General features: G+C 40.7%; 2 protein-coding genes and 1 pseudogene across 3 annotated transcripts; all 3 read right to left on the bottom strand.

Annotated features, from left to right (window-relative positions):
• Window positions 1–2,271: 2,271 nt before the first annotated feature.
• On the bottom strand, window positions 2,272–6,689 carry LOC112193879 (beta-fructofuranosidase, insoluble isoenzyme 3). The gene is made up of 5 exons (XM_024334130.2): window positions 6,488–6,689; window positions 6,040–6,048; window positions 5,010–5,866; window positions 3,128–3,286; window positions 2,272–2,988 (listed from the first exon to the last, which is right to left on the bottom strand). Exons 1-5 carry the CDS (start codon window positions 6,672–6,674, stop codon window positions 2,449–2,451), a joined length of 1,752 nt encoding a protein of 583 aa, XP_024189898.2. The 5' UTR covers window positions 6,675–6,689; the 3' UTR covers window positions 2,272–2,448.
• A 327-nt stretch (window positions 6,690–7,016) lies between these two features.
• Window positions 7,017–10,996, bottom strand: LOC112191758 (beta-fructofuranosidase, insoluble isoenzyme 3). 2 transcript variants are annotated; one of them, XM_024331158.2, is made up of 7 exons: window positions 10,711–10,996; window positions 9,595–9,603; window positions 8,647–9,500; window positions 8,220–8,378; window positions 7,862–8,109; window positions 7,540–7,630; window positions 7,017–7,439 (listed from the first exon to the last, which is right to left on the bottom strand). In XM_024331158.2, exons 1-7 carry the CDS (start codon window positions 10,889–10,891, stop codon window positions 7,242–7,244), a joined length of 1,740 nt encoding a protein of 579 aa, XP_024186926.1. In that variant the 5' UTR covers window positions 10,892–10,996; the 3' UTR covers window positions 7,017–7,241. The 2 variants fall into 2 exon arrangements, with proteins under 2 accessions (XP_024186926.1, XP_024186927.1); XM_024331159.2 differs by having other exon boundaries at window positions 7,300–7,439; window positions 7,566–7,630; window positions 10,711–10,995.
• A 5,260-nt stretch (window positions 10,997–16,256) lies between these two features.
• On the bottom strand, window positions 16,257–16,350 carry LOC112195563 (annotated as a pseudogene).
• Between the last annotated feature and the right edge of the window lie 654 nt (window positions 16,351–17,004).

Here is a 17,004-nt window from a genome sequence, read left to right as displayed (position 1 = left end):
ATATTTTCTTGTCAACGTAGTACCTACATCAACTTTCCGTTACGGCTCCGTCAGTTCGAGTCACGTGTGACGCATGTGAGGCCAAAAATGAGGGCAAAAAAGACTTTTCCACTCCATCAAATCCTAAAGGGAAAAATACACGAACAGTGTCTGGAGACTCTGAGGACTGTCAAAATGATACCTGAACTTTCAAACGTATCAATGTGATACCTAAACTTATATTTTCTTGTCAACGTAGTACCTACATCAACTTTCAGTCACGGCTCCGTCAGTTCGAGTCAAGTTTGACTCATGTGAGGCCGAAAATGAGGACAAAAAAGACTTTTCCACTCCATCAAATTCTAAATGAATAAATTTAAAATTGAAAATAAAAACATAATAATTTATTATATTGAAAATAAAAGATGATTAATTTTTTTTGCTTTTTCTATTAACCAAGATCAATCCAATATATTCTCAAAAAAAAAATCTCAATCCGATAAGTATGAACCTAACATTTCTTCATATTCATCTTCTCAAACCCAGCAAAAAGGCAAAAAAAAAAAAAAACAAAAGAAATCTCAATTGTTCATGTTCTTGAACCCATTCTTGTTCATCTTCTTAAACTCGACAAACCCATTTTGAAAGAGAAATGAAAGATCTGGGAACTCCAAGAACAAAAAAGAATGAGAAATAATTTTTTTTAGCAAAGCTTCTCCCTTGTTTGATTCACTTCTAAAACACAAAACCAAGTCCAACTTGTTTCTGCAAAATCATTCAACCCTATTCAACTCCCAAGTCTACCTTAATTGGTGGCAACACCAGCAGCTGCGGCGAGGACCACGAGGTCCGCGCCCCGAAGAAGCGGGCCGAGCATTGGATCTAGGAGAAGACCCGCTGCCTTATCAGCTTCCGCTGCGAGGTCGATGGCCTCTTCAACACCTCCAAGTCCAACAGAGAAAGCACGAAGACTTGGATTGCAAAACAACCAAAACAATCACAGATGTATCAGATCGAATTAACACAAAATTTCATTCCTCCTTTGAAATCGCCTCAACAACAACAATGCAAACCTATTGTGAAATGGGCAATGAAGAAGAAGAACCAAGAAGACGTTGGAGAAACCCTGAATTTCATTTTTCGTCACCACCCACACCCACACCTCCACCAAAATTCAAACTCAAACTCAAAATCCATTAATATTAAGTTATTAACTACAACAAAAACACCAGCAAGTAATGATATAGATGATCTCTCCGCCCTCCTCCTTCCTCGATCTCAAGCCCCGCTTTGAGTACCGTCGAAGTTTCCAGAGAACCCAATCCAAATCCAAATCCCAATCCCAATCCCAATCTCAATCCCAATTTCAATTTCAATTTCGTCCTCCAAAATGAAGGACATAGTCTTCTTGAAGCCTTGCTTGTCAAAGATCTGAAATCGGCGATGAAGTGCGTCGCCGATCCTTTCATCGAGGTCAATAGCGTCAGCACTGTGCGCCTGAAATCGAGGAGTACTGAGGTGTTATTGCTGGAGGAATTGGCGAGGACGACCAGTCTTTTTAGAAAGTGGTTGATCAAGGGGAGAGGAAGAAGACGAAAGGTGGAGGGGTGAAAAAAATAAAGGTAAATCATTCTTTTTACCAAAAAAAAAATATTTAAAATGTTTTTACCAAAAAAAATATTTAAAATTTCAGTTATAGGGCAAATCAGTCTTTTTACCTTCATTTTGTACCTCACGTGCCTCACACAGTCACACGTGGTAAATTTAACGGTGCCGTGACGGAAAGTTGATGCAGGTACTACGTTGACAAGAAAATATAAGTCCAGGTATCACATTGATACGTTTGAAAGTTCATGTATCATTTTGACAGTCCTAAGAGTCTCCAGACACTGTTCGTGCATTTTAAATGTCAGTTATAGGGCAAATCAGTCTTTTTACCTTCATTTTGTATGTCATGTGCCTCACACGTGGTAAATTTAACGGTGCCGTGACGGAAAGTTGATGTAGGTACTACGTTGACAAGAAAATATAAGTCCAAGTATCACATTGATACATTTGAAAGTTCAGGTATCATTTTGACAGTCCTCAGAGTCTCCAGACACTGTTCGTGCATTTTTCCCTTATATTTACTCAAGGGTCCAACTTCAGTGCGTCACCACATTCACTTAACGCGCCGCGGCCTACTAACTAAAGTTAGATACGGATCGATACTTCACGACGATTTGGACTTTTACAACACCGGAAGTAGTGGGATTTCCATGCATGTGATATGTTTTATATATAAAATGAGGATTTCAATCGGAAAACCGTGTTCAATTCAATTAAAATGGAATCACAAATCAACATATGAGGGCCATTACAGAACCTTCAATAATCCAATTGCAACAACACCTACTATGGGATCGACATGTCTACTGTAACGCTCATACATGTCTATAAGCTCGATCAAATTACCTTCTGATGAGTACTTCATTTTTCGCCCTGGTTCATGGCCTTAGGAGCATTCATACTCCAAGCAGTGAGAGTCTGAACAGTAATTGGCTCGGTGCCATTGTTGAACAAAAACAAGTGAGCTGCATCGTTTACAGCTAGGGTCGGATAAACCCTAGATAAGATGCATGTTCTTCCTCCTGCTCCAAAACTTTCAACAGCAGAATGATCAATCAAAGTCCTGAGGGAAATCTTCTTGTCGGCGGCTATATCTACATCTACTAAGCCGGCAAACGATGGTCTATACTGTTTCTCATCGAACGGCTTCAAAGTTGAAAACTTTGCGTCAGAGCACATAAGAACCTTGTACTTTTGCTCTTTTATTTTGATAATCCTAAAGAAGACGGGAGTGAACTCCTCTAGGTTTTGAGAGGCCAATGTCAAGAGTCCGAATGGCCCAACACCACCTGGAACATTCGAACGCTTTGCCGCACACGCCGTTTCCGCATCCCGCCAGGTAGGATCATACTCCTCAGCTTTGTCCACGCTCGGAATGGTGAAGGTAACTTCAACATCGGCCTGTGTGATATTGTTCCAATTAGCATTTATAAATGATATTTGCCAAAAATTAAAAAATTAAAAAAAAAAACATTTATAAATGCCGGCAGATGATTTTTGATTTATTTCAAATCAATAACAATAGGGGCACCAATCAAACCTGTGCAGCAGTTATTGAACGAACTTCAAAAGGCTTTCCCTTTTCTAGAAGTTGATTTGTTATGTCAATCTTTTGCCCCCTCAAAGTTTCCACTTCTTGGATAGGCCATTGTAGCACTTGCTTCCCATCAGGACTGAGCCAGATCTGTCGTGGAATTGCCTGCCCATTAATCAACAGCCAACAATTAACTTATCACAATAGTTATTAGTCAATATTTACTTCCGATATTGACACAATAGTATTTGAAAGACACAAACAAATCTATTTGGACAAGATAAATTCTATAGAAACCTCCGGTTTGTGTCTGACCTAATTTGTCCATCATGATATGCATTAATGTATTGTGTGTGTGTGTGTACCGTTTCTGTAAGTGATCGTGTAAATTTGTATTATTGGTCACTTGACCCATACAAAAGCATCTGATTCTAAATATTATTAGGGAAAAATTCACCAACGGTGTCTGGACACTTGGGTGACTTTCAAAATGATACCTGAACTCTGAATGTTATCAATGTGATACCTGGACTCATTATTTCGTATCAACGTCGTACCTACAATCAATTTCAGTCACGGAACCGTTAAATTTTGCACGTGCGATGCACGTGAGTCACTAAACAAAGATAAAAAGACCGATTTACCCTCAATTTTTTTTTCCTTTTTCTTTTTCTTCTTCGATCTTTCTTTCTTTCTTCTTCTGTTTTTGGTTTCTTCTTCCCCTTTTTTTTTTGGTAACGCTTCTTCTTCCCCTGGTTTGAATCATCAAGATTCAAATCATCTCAGTAGCAGGCCATTCCGGCTACGTCATGGCCTTGAAGAAAACCGGCGCCGCCTTAAGCGATTATGGCCACAGAGAATCACAGCAGACACAAGAAGAGCTACTCCTCCATCACGACCAGCGGCCACTGGACTCCACCGCCACTGAGCAACTGCCTCCTCCTCCTCCACCGCTCGAACACCTCCGTCTGCCTCTGCCGACCTTCACTCCCAACCAGCCGATCAAGCGCACCACCAGCCCATTGCTGAAGAGGACGAATCCGCCCCGCCTCCTCCTCCCTCGACCGCGACATCACCATAAAGTTCTCCGTGGCACCGCTGAGCCAGATGGCAACACCAGAGGCAGTGGCGAGAACCCAGAAGACCTTGCAGAAACTCTGATTTTCATTTTCCGTCACCACCCATAACCACACCTCCACCAATCGAACTCAAACTCAAAATCCATTAATATCAAGTTATTTAACTACAACAAAACACCAGCAAGTTTACAGAGAACCCAACCAAATCCAAATCCAAATCCAAATCCAAATCCCAATCCCAATCCCAATTTCAATTTCAATTTCATCCCCCAAAATGAAGGACAGAGTCTTCCCGAAGACTCGCTTGTCGAAGATCTGAAATCGGCCATGGAGTAAGCCGCCGATCCTTTCGTCGAGGCCAACTGCGTCGGCGTCATGTGCCTGAAGAATCGGCGAGTGAACTCAGAGAGAGTTGTTGATTGAGGGGAGAGGAAGAAGACGAGGGGTGGAAACACAGATTTGATGGCGTCTGAAGGCAAAAAGCAAGAAGAAAGAAAGAAAGATCGAAGAAGATGGAAAAAAAAAATTTGAGGGTAACTTGGTCTTTTTATCTTTATTTAGTTACTCACGTGCATCGCACGTGCAAAATTTAACGGCTCCGTGACTAAAATTGATCGTAGGTACGACGTTGATACGAAATAATACCAACATTGATAACATTCAGAGTTCAGGTATCATTTTGAAAGTCACCCAAGTGTCCAGACACCGTTGGTGAATTTTTCCCATATTATTAAAGCAGTAATCATGATGAGTTAATATCATTATGGGTGATATAGCTGACCCTAAACCTAAATCTTAAATTCTCGTACCTGAATTCCGGCCCACCCCTTTTCCGTATCTTCGTCAGCTGAATCAGACTCATTAGCCCAACCCCACAAAATCCTTCTACCCTTCACAGGATCAAAGAAAGTTTTGGACGCATAAAAGTTGCCATAATCATATCTCAACCCGTCCCGACTGTCCAGCATTCTCGGATCCACTTTGTACGAGTCATCTTCCGGCTTATACATCCCCAGTGTGTAGTACTCATACCTCGTCTCATCCAGGCTCACCTTGAACGCGTGCTTCACATCCGGCCCAACTCTCGAGGTGTCCGCTCCCTGCTTGTTCCCATTCTTATACAACGGGAAAAAGTCCGGGCACTCCCACATGCCGGTATTCTCAGCCGAATGGAGCGGGTGCTTGCTCTTGACCCAGAACTTAAAGTCCATGCTCCGGTACAGATACGCCATGCCTCGCTGCCCTCTCTTTCCTCCTACAGCCATCCTCCAGTGGCCGTTGTACCACCAGGCTGTGGTGGGGTCGCGGAACTGGCTGACGTTCATTTCCGGGGAGGGCACCACCAATGGGTTGTTGTCTGGTTTGATCCATTCGCGGAGGTAGGGGTCGGTGTCGTCTTTGGGGATGGCGTAGTTCTGGACCTGGCGCTTTTCCGGGTCGAGGCCTGTGTAGAGGATGACGGGCTTGTTGCCCGGGAGGATGGTGGCGGATCCGGACCAGCAACCGTTCATGTCGAAGGGTTTGGAGGGGTATATGGCTGGTTCTAGGGCTTCCCAGTTGATTAGGTCTTTAGAGACGGAGTGCGCCCACACGATGTTTCCCCACACAGATCCTTTGGGATTGTATTGGTAGAATAAGTGGTACACCCCGTTGAAGTACATGGGTCCTGTGCAAAATATCAAGAGAGTGGATGAGATATACAAATTAGGTATTCAAACACGAACGTAAATTTACGTTGGTGTTTGAAAGTGAAATTATTTCACTTTAGAAAGTGGAATTAATCATTCAAATACCACCGTAAATGAACAACGAATTTGGTTGTTGGGATAAAACACTCACCATTTGGATCTGTGGTTGATGTTTTGATTATTGGCCGTCACGGAGACAAAAATAAAAGAAGTCAGTGACTAGTTACAAGAACATACAAAGTGCGATTCATAAAATCCAATCCAAATTATGCATAATGATAAGTTTTGATATTTCAAAAATTGACTCATTTTGAATATAATGGTTGTAGCAGCACAATTTAACGGCACCTAACAATGTCAGTACGGCTATGAGTAACAATGAAAATAGCTCCCTGAATCCGGAAGAAGGTTAGGTTAAGCAATTATGTTGAATATCATATTGACTTGATCGTTCGAATGTCCTTGACTGGCATCACACCGATGCTCTAATAAATGGGGACTTTCTTTCTCTTATTGCAGGTCATAATATTCATATCATCAGTAGAGTCATAGAAAATTCGTGTAACATAAAAAATATAACCAAACTTCATGCATATTACCGTTAATCCAATGCTGTGGAGGTTGAAAGTGGAACTTGGTTCTGTGGGCGTCCTTCACTTCAAGGGCCTTAACATTTTGAAGACGTTCGATAATCCGATGTGATGCTTCAACTCCATTCTTGTTTATAACAAAAACGCAACACCAAGCAAATAAAAACACTGGAAGCAACTTTCTTACGATATCCATATTGGATCACAGTATAGAGCTAATTGTGAAAAACATTAATGTTGGTGTTAATAGGATTCGGTTGTCTATTTTTAGCGCGAGAGATGAGAAAGAGGGGTGGTTGAGAGTACAACAAGGGATATAGTGTACACGTGGAGATTAACAAGGAGTCAGTTTGGATTTGGTTACTCTCTAGTCTCTATTAATGGAATATGGAATATTAGTGTTAGATTTCGTCTTCAAGTTGGGCTCTGTTCAAAAAACAAATCTATTAACAATAACTATATTTGATCCCAAAAAGTAAACAATGAACTGTGGGTCTTGAGAAAATTATTTCATTGTTTTTCAATTTACTACAAATTAAAGACAGTGTTTCGTCAACTTCTCCAAAAAAAAAAAAAAATAAAGAGAGAGTGAATTTCGTCGAAGAACTAATGGGCCAAACAACGAATTAAAATTGAAACCTAAGATCAGGGTCATATGAATCATAGATCCTTATTACATACCTAGACATTTAGCTCAGGCTAGCTAATTACTTAGAAATTAGCATTTACATTCTGAACCGTTTTTTCTGATAGCTCTAACTAGCTAGACCTGGGAATATTGGTTCATCAACTTAGGAGCATTCATAGTCCACGCATCGAGACTCTCAATAGTGACAGCCTCAGTCCCATTGTTGAACACATACAAGTGAGCTTTATTGTCAACAGCTAGAGTGGGGTAAACCCTAGAAGTAATGCATGTTTTTCCTCCAGCTCCAAAACTCTCAACAACAGAATGATCAATCTGCATTTAAACAGGACAAAGAAAAAGGGAAAATTATTATTAAATTACTAACTAAAACCGTAAGGAGTTGCAAAGGAAATTATTCGTATTAAGCACGTACCAAACTCCTGAGGGAGAGCTTCTTACCAGATAAGTCTACATCTACAAAACCAGCAAATGATGGTTTGTACAGATTATCCTGCAAAGAGGAACTGTCCGGCCCACCCAAAGTGATAAATTAGACAGTGCTAAGAGTCAATAAAAAAGATTTAAATGCTAGTAATACTAGATGTGCGAACTATTATCATAATTATTAAGGTCCTAATCAATGCGATAATATTCATTATTCATATTTGGGTTCTAATTTTAAAAAATTAAGAAATTTTCCTATTATGTGTTTGGTGCAACATAATTTTAATAAAGAAACAAAGGCAAAGACGAACCTTCTTGCATCAGAGCACAGGAGAACCTTATGCTTATTGCCTTGAGTTTTGAACACCCTAAAGAAGACAGGAGTGAATTCCTCTAGGTTTTGTGAAGCTAAAGTCAATAGCCCAAATGGGCCAATGCCACCTCCAATTTTTGAACCCGTTAGCCCACATATTGCTTGGGCATCAAGGTTTGACCATTTAGGGTCAAACTTCTCTGCTTTGTGCAAGCTCTTGAAAGAGAATATAACTTCAACGTCGGCCTGTGTGATTCAGTGACATATATGAATGACAAATAATCATCTTAACGGTTTGACCAAAAAAAAAAAAAATCATCTTAACGGTAATATACTAACATATTAGAGGATCAAACCTGGGCAGCATGTATTCCTTTAACTTCAACATGATCTCCCACTTTGAGATTTTGATTCTTCATCTGGACCTTTTGTCCCCTTAAAGTTTCCAATTCTTCAACAGGCCATTGTAACAATTGTTTCCCATCAGGACTCAGCCACACAGTCCTTGGGATTGCCTGCATATAAAATAAAAATAATCTGAATGTTAGTGCGCACATGATTAACTAATATTACACAAAATGGCTCGTCCATCAACAAATGAATAAGATAAGTGTTACCAATGGTCTTTTTACAGTTACTACAGTGCTGATCATATCTCCCACAAAAGTTAGACACACTAGAAGAAGTTTCTTGTTCTCAACTTTATTTGAAATGCGATTAGGAATTTGATCATTAAAACGAAACAATAGTTGTAATATTTGAGAGACAAATGAGGATAATTACCTGAACTCCAGCCCATCCCTTTTCAACATCATTGTTAGGAGTATCAGACTCATTAGCCCAGCCCCACAAAATTCTTCTATTCTTTGCAGGATCAAAGAAAGTTTTGGAAGCATAGAAGTTCCCATAATCATATCTCAATCCAGCCCAACCATCCACCAATTCCTTATCAGGAACATACCTATCTTGTTTAGGAAAGTATTTTCCAACAGTGTAGTAGTCATACCGAGTCTCATCAAGGCTCACTTTCAAAACATGCTTCACATTCCCACCATCTTTTGATGTCTCCAACCCTACCTTGCCCTTCAATGAAACCGGGTAAAAATCCGGGCATTCCCACATACCCGTTTTCGGGGCAGAGTGAAGCGGGTGCTGGGCCTTGACCCAATAAACAAAATCCTTGCTCCTATACAAATGAGCCATTCCTCTATGCTTTCTCTTGCCACCCACCAACATCTTCCAGTGCCCATTGCTCCACCAAGCGGTTGTCGGGTCACGGAACTGGGATGCATTCATACTTGCATCCGGAACCACTAGCGGGTTGTTGTCGGGCTTAACCCATTTGCGTAGATATGGGTCGGAAACATTTGCGGGCAAGGCGTAGTTTTGGACCTGGCGCTTTTCCGGGTCAAGTCCGGTGTAGAGGATGATGGGCTTGTTTCCCGGGAGAAGGGTGGCGGATCCGGACCAGCACCCGTTTATGTCAAAGGGCTTGGATGGGTATATGGCGGGTTCAAGGGCTTGCCAATTGATCAGATCCTTAGAGACTGAATGGGCCCATACAATGTTTCCCCAAACAGCTCCTTTGGGATTGTACTGATAGAAAAAGTGGTAGAGACCCCCAAAATACATAGGTGCTGTTAAAATTCAAAGATAGAAATGTAACTAGTTACATTTAAGTTGGTGAGTAAAAGGGAAGGATTGGTAAATTTCATGCTAAAGAAAACTCACCATTTGGGTCTGTGGTTCATTTGTTTATGAACAGCCATGGAAGGGACAAAGTAAAACAATAAGAAGTCAGTAATTGTTAAAAGGTAAAAGCATGCAACTATTTCACTTTAAGATATATGAAATATATGGTTTATGAATGTTTTGTATTTCTGTATTTTTATTTATGATGCTATGATGATTTGACTGTTGGTTTTCAGAACATAATGAGGAGGCAGATCTCATCAGGAGAAACCTGTTGAACACACACCAGAACTTTCAAAAAACCACATGAAGCCTGTGCTCTGATGAACTGACCAATATCAGCACTTTTCCAGCTATGAATTCCACGACATCGTATTAATTAAATGACCGACATGCATCCATTTACATAAGTTGAAATTAAATTGATAAAAATAATTGACTCCATGCTGTTGAACAATCAATTGCCTCCACGGCTCCACCGATGGTGGAATAGGGGTTCATAGGGTGCTATATATATCATCAACATCATCCACCTAACCACATTGTTCTTCATTTGCAAGTTTGTAAAGCAGTAAGTAAAGATCTTCTACCATGCTCTTAATTTACATGCTCCAAAGTCAGGTAAAATTTTAAAATATGGAACAACAATACAATTCAAAACTCATTAGCACTGAAGTTATACTGTTTCTACAGTAGTCCGGAGTTCGACATGTTTTCGGAATTTTTAACATTCTCTTTTCACCTGATCCGACTATAGAAAATCCAGGAGTATTGCATATTGAATACCAAAGAGTTTTTATAGCAAAGTTCTTCCGGTGAACGGTTGATTGTGCATGCACAATAGAAAGGTTCACTTTGATTTCACAATACTTTTTAAATATTAAAAGTTCACGACATCATGCTGATTTTTTGATTTTGGACGAAGACATAATGCTGATGGTTTTTCTTTTCATATTTAAAAATTCTGAACATGTACATGAAAATAGTTCAAACACTTTGAATAGGTTTTCTTATCCAAAACATGAATAAAATTACAAAGAAAAACGGAATGCATGGACCAAACTGAGAATTGAGAAAAACTTCATGATTTAAATCTGCAAACAAATCAATATCAATGGTTTAATGACAGTAACGAAATCAAACAGAATTGAGTACCATTAATCCAGTGGCTGGGAGGTTGAAAGTGAAAACCAGTTCTGTGGACTTGCTTGATCTTCACAGCACGAAGAGACTGAAACTCTGGGTATACCTTGTGTGAAGCTTCGACTCCATTGATGTTATGTATCACAAAAACACAGCAACAAGCGAGTAGAAGGAACCATTTAGTGGTATCCATGAAAACACAACAGTGAATAATTAAGAAGCAGAAGGGGATCAGAATAGACAGTTTGGAAGTGGAAGGCGGGGTTGGTTGAGTTTGGTTTGTGTATAGTGATTTATATAGCGTAGTGGAAGTGGAATACCTTTCACAAAGGGTGTGAGAAAGATGATTTTAAAAGTAACAAGAATTGGATTTGGATAATCTTTCTTATAGTGATCGTGAAGTTAGTTAATTTCTACTTAATTAACGCTTTGACTTTTGAGGTTTAAGAACCCTAAGAAAGAGTTAAAAAAAAAAAAAATCATTAGTCCTTTTATCCAATTTTTTATTCCAACTCAAATAGGTACTACAATTAAACAATAGGGTGGTCCTTCCCCATCTTTGGCCATCAGAAGAAGACCATCGGCTACTCTGGCCCTCGTCCGTACATGGAATCGATCATTACCTAAACATTATGATAACTTGCTATGTTTTGTTTCCCAATCCCACACGAGCTATCTCGAAACTGTCGAGTTTCAATGTATTAAACATTTTTCCAATTATAATTGATTTTGATGATGCTCCAAATACTTAGGGTTTTAAACACTTTTTTTTTTTTTAACTGAAATTCATTGAAACAATTAGTGATTACAATCACTTAGAATGGCATCCCGAACACACTCAGGAGCAACAACAAACCAACTTTGACTCTCATTCGAGTGCAAAGCATGATTTGCTAAGACATGAGCTACTTTGTTAGCCTCATGAGATACATGAACTACTTTATAATCAACATGCCTGCGCATAAAATCCTTCACTTCTGTGATGAGTATACCCAAACTAGACAAATCAGCATCTTGCTGCACCAAAGCTTGCACTAAGAGCAGACAATCTACTTCAAATATAACTTGCTCATAGCTCAATGTTTCGGCTAACTTCATACCTTCAGTCAATGCATTCAACTCTGCGTGGAAAGGAGATGTGACCTGGACAAAAGGCCGGCCTGCTGCTGCATTAAAATGGCCAAATTCATCCCTCATGATCACCCCACTCCCCCTCGACGTGTTCCAGCCATGAAAGCACCATCGATATTACATTTCTTCCAGCCAGTTGCAGGTTTTGTCCATGCTTGCTGCCGGGGCCTAGTGTCTCTGCTACATACTGCATTAGCTTTAGAAAATTCATGAAGCCATCCCAAACTAAGCATAGACGCCTCACTTGGTCGTTGCTTTGTATTGTCCCATAGCTGGCTATTCCGATTCTTCCAAATAGCCCACACAATCACAAGAAGTTTAGCAAAAGCATCCTTTGAAAAAGAAACTGCTAATTGCAAAAAGTACTCTTGGAACGTCAAATTGGCTGGCACCTGCATGGTGATAGAGGCAGCATTCCACATCTCTTGAGCATACGGACAACGAAAAAATAAATGCAAGTTATCTTCCAACTGATGGTTACACATCAAGCATTTCATATCACCCATATAACCCTTTCGCTGCAAATTAGCTCTAATTGGTAGAATACCGGTACAACACCGCCATGCATGCACTGCTACCTTCCCCGGAACCTTAGCTCCCCATATAGCTTTCCACAGCTTAGCCAGTGGATCCACAGGTGCAGGGGGTGCCAAAACAGCACCCAAAGCAATATCTTTTACAACAAAATAAGCGCTGTTCGTGGTGAACATACCTTTCTTGTCAAAATGCCATACCACCCGATCTGCAGTAACGCGTCGACTCAATGGAATAGACAATATAAGATCAATATCTGCTGGAGAGAAGAATAAATTCAATTTGCACATCCCAAACCCGGTGTACTGGATCAATCAATTCTGATACAAAGCCAGGAGCATCCTCCCTAGGGGGAGAAGAAGGGCAGCGAGGAAAGGTATCTGGAATCCACTTATGCCGCCAAATATCCACCTGCTCCCCAGAACCAATTCGCCAATGCAGACCTTGATCTAACACTTCTCGAGCTGATAGAATACTACGCCATGAAAAAGATGGAGTGATCCCTAACTCAGCAGTAAAGAAATCCCCAGTAGGAAAATATATGGCCTTGTACAAACGCGCAATCAAGGAATTCGGATTTTGCACTAAACGCCATCCTTGCTTGGCTAGCATAGCCAAATTAAACCAATGAAGATTCTTAAACCCCATCCCACCTTCATGTTTAGGAATGCATAGTCTCTCCCCTGATCGCCAATGAATTTTATTTTTATCATCCGTGTCTCCCCACCAGAAACCCGCACACAACTGATGCAAATCATCACAGAGCCCAGTGGGCAACAAATAACAATAACAATTCATAACATAATTGGGAACAGTTTGGGCGACAGCTTTAATCAAGATCTCCTTACCCGCACCACTTAACAGTTTGGCTCGCCAACTTACCAATTTCTTAGTAAGCTTCTCCTTCAAGTAGCTAAAAGCTTCTGTTTTCTTCCTCCCCACATGTGTAGGGAGCCCCAAATACCTGTCATGCTTGTCCACCCGCTGTACTCCCAGAATACTAGCCAAATAAACTTGTCTATCCAAAGCCATGTGTCTACTAAAAGCAACACTACTCTTCTGTAAATTCACCCGTTGTCCAGAGGCCAGCTCATAGGTATACAAAATATTATGATACTGCTGACACTCTTCTTCAGTAGCCATACCAAACAAGAAACAATCATCAGCAAATAATAAATGATGCAATGTGGGAGCAGTGGGGGTGATGGTCATACCTTGAATCCACTGATTTTGAACATAGTGGTGAATAAGAGAAGATAGACCCTCAGCACATAAGATGAACAAATATGGAGACAATGGGTCCCCCTGTCGAATACCCCTCTTAGGTTTAACAAAACCACAAACTTCCCCATTCACTAGAAAAGAATAACTCACTGTGTTCAGACTTGTCATGATCAATTCCACCCATTCATAAGCAAAACCCAATCGAAGAAGCATACTCTTCACAAAATCCCACTCTAAGCGATCGTAAGCCTTACTAATATCCAACTTGAAAGAAAAATGATCATCCTCCCCCCGTCTATTAGTATGGAGAAAATGCGCTACTTCGGTAGCCACCAATGTATTATCTGAAATGAGCAGCCCGGGGACAAAGGCACTCTGGAGTGGTGATATGACAGAGTCCAAAATCCGTTTCAACCTATTAGCCAACACTTTAGAACATATGCGATACAGAACATTACATAAAGCAATTGGACGTAACTCCGTCATGTCTTTAGGCTCAGCAACTTTAGATACAAGAGTTACATACGTGAAGTTGAGCTCAGCAGGTAGAATACCAGAGGACAAGAATGACTTAACCGCGGTACAAACATCCGGACCAACAATATGCCAGTATTTCTGAAAAAAGAAAGGTGACATACCATCCGGGCCAGGAGCCTTAGATGGATGCATCTGAAAGAGAGCGGTTTTTATCTCAGAGTCCAAGTACGGGGATAATAATTCCCCATTCATAGCAGGTGTGACCCGAGCCTGAACCGTGTTCAGTATAAGATTCCAAGCTGCATCGTGCACCCCTTCAGTAGAGAATATGGAACTATAATAAGATGTGACCACCCTCTCAATATCCTTAATATCCATTACCCACCGACCATCGGAGTTGTTCAAACCCTTAATGGAATTGCGTTGTTTCCTGTTGGATGCACGGCGATGGAAATAAGCCGTGTTTCTATCCCCAGCCTTCAACCATAAGGCCTTGGACCGTTGCACCCATATGGTTTCTTCTTCTGTAAGCAACGCCTGAAACTTGGCAGTCAATTCCTGCTTCTCTGCATGATCAGCTGGGTCAAAAGGAGCTGCTAACAATTCATCAAGTCTACTACGAACCACCCGCATCTCCACTTGTCTAAACATGAACGTTGATTTCTGCCATGCATGAACGCTACACTAGTACCCTTGATCTTCCCAGCAGCCTTATTAAAAGGATCACCAGAAACCTGCGTTTCCCAACCCGTTTGCACTATCTTCTCACACTCAGGGTGCACTGCCCAAAACTGTTCAAACCGGAACAATCTTCTCCATGCCCTATGCACAGGAGGGATAGCACACACCTCCACCATTAATGGGCTATGATCCGAAGTGCTCTGATGTAAATGAGTCGTAGAGGACCCAGGGAAGAGTGATCAGAGACCGATGTTCCAAAGGCTTCAATCTAATCTTTCCTTAGTTTGATAGTCAGCCCACGTATATAGACTCCCTTTGAACCCCATATCCAGCAGATTGCAATCCACCATTGCCTCCCGGAACGCTTGCATTTGGGCAATCTGGCAAACCCCACCACCAGACTTCTCCGCCCTGACCAAAATCTCATTGAAGTCCCCTACAACCAGCCATGGTAGCGGGGAACCGGCTGCTAACTGTCACATCAGAGCCCATGTAGCTCTACGATCTGCAGTCTGAGCAAAACCATAAATACCAATTAATCGCCATTCATCCAGTGACCCCGGTGTACCAATCGAAACATCGACATGTCGGGCCGAGTAGTTCCTAATATGAACTGGTACATCGCTCATCCATAAAAAAGCTACCCCCGGGGATTCATCACTCTTCCCATACCCCAGACAATTATCAAACCCAACCCTAACCCTGAGAGTTTCAAGCTGCCCTTCAGAACACAACGTCTCTGACAAGAACAAAACCCTAGGTTTTTCCTGTCGAATCAAATCCACCAAGGCTCTCCTTCGGGTACCACCAACGATACCTCGACAATTCCATGCTAATATGCGCACGCTCATCATGATCGACTGCCGGGAAGGCCGTCGTGCACAGCGGTGTTGATGCCGCTAACTACTCAGAGCGGTTTTTGCTCTGCTAGGGTTTTTTCCAAGGGTTTTAAACACTTATGTCTACTATTTTGTGTTTATGTTTTTGCTTCTTCTTCTTTTTTTTGGCAATTACTTATGTCACTTGTAATGTTTTTTCTATAAAGGACCTTAATAACACCACAAAGAGTCATGGTAGTTTCGTAAACGAAATTGTCGAATCAATAACATTGTCATGTGTGAGATGTCTACAGTGAATAAAGGAATCATGGCCATGAAATTTTTTTTTTTTTTTGTTGGACAAGGCCCATGAATATTTTAGCCTGATTCATTAAAAACAGATCATGTGCGTTGCAAACTGGGAATGATTATAAGTTATTGGAACCTGATTATATTAAAGGTAATATGGTGTCCAATGTTTTGAGTGTTTTTCTTTTAATTGTTGTCGTTAAACTTCTTTTAATTGTTGTCGTTGTTTTTCCTTTTTTTTAATAAACAAAAGAGTAGTCTAGACGGCTCATCCCCTATTGAATTTTATTTTGAAGAAAAGAAAAGAAAAAAGTACAAAAGGGAGGACGGGACATAAAACCAAAACTCCTCCAAATAAATTAATAAAAAAAAAACAAATGAACCAAATATTTGGATCATTTCTCGATTTATGTGTGTAAGGGGCCATACTAATCTTCTCTATGTCGTTCCAATTGTTTTCGTTGTTAACATCTTGAACAAAGCAAAAATTCATGTGGTTCCGCGTATGTCTTCATGTAAATGAAGTTCTGCTAGAAACAAAACCAAAAACACCCTATTCAAATATAGAAATTTTTCCTCCATGGAGGTATGTTTATGACTTCATTTCTCGCATAGCCACAGGGCGATGTTCTTGTGTTCGGCTCGTACTACAACATTTGAATCACAACCTCTTGGAGCCTTCTACAAGTACTTTACCCACCTAACCTTTTCTTTTTTTTAAATGGGTTTGGAACCCATAATATGTTATTGATTGTGGTATTCTTTCAAGTAGTATTTATACGAATTCAATTTCTATTGGCATATAAGATGAATGGGATGTATAGAGTGGGTAGGGGTGAAGATTAAAAAAAAAAAATGTGATACTCACACGGCAAGCAAACGGTTAGCCAATCTGGATGATCCAATGCAGTTTCTTCATCTCTCTCTCTCTAGGGGTGAAGATAAAAAAAAAATGTGATACTCACACGGCAAGAGAACGGTTAGCCAATCCGTTAACCGGATCCAATGCAGTTTCTTCATATCTCTCTCCCTCTCCCCCCGCCCCCCAAACACACTCCAAAGGGTGAGCTACAGAAGGGTCGAAAACGACTACACATTTAAATCACAATGTCTTTTGTTGATTCGAAGGCAT

The sequence above is a fragment of the Rosa chinensis genome, chromosome 3 (genome assembly GCF_002994745.2).
Source record: "Rosa chinensis cultivar Old Blush chromosome 3, RchiOBHm-V2, whole genome shotgun sequence".
NCBI classification, from domain to species: Eukaryota; Viridiplantae; Streptophyta; class Magnoliopsida; order Rosales; family Rosaceae; genus Rosa; species Rosa chinensis.
Note: the sequence above shows the minus strand (reverse complement) of the source record. Positions and strands in the feature narration are given on the sequence as shown.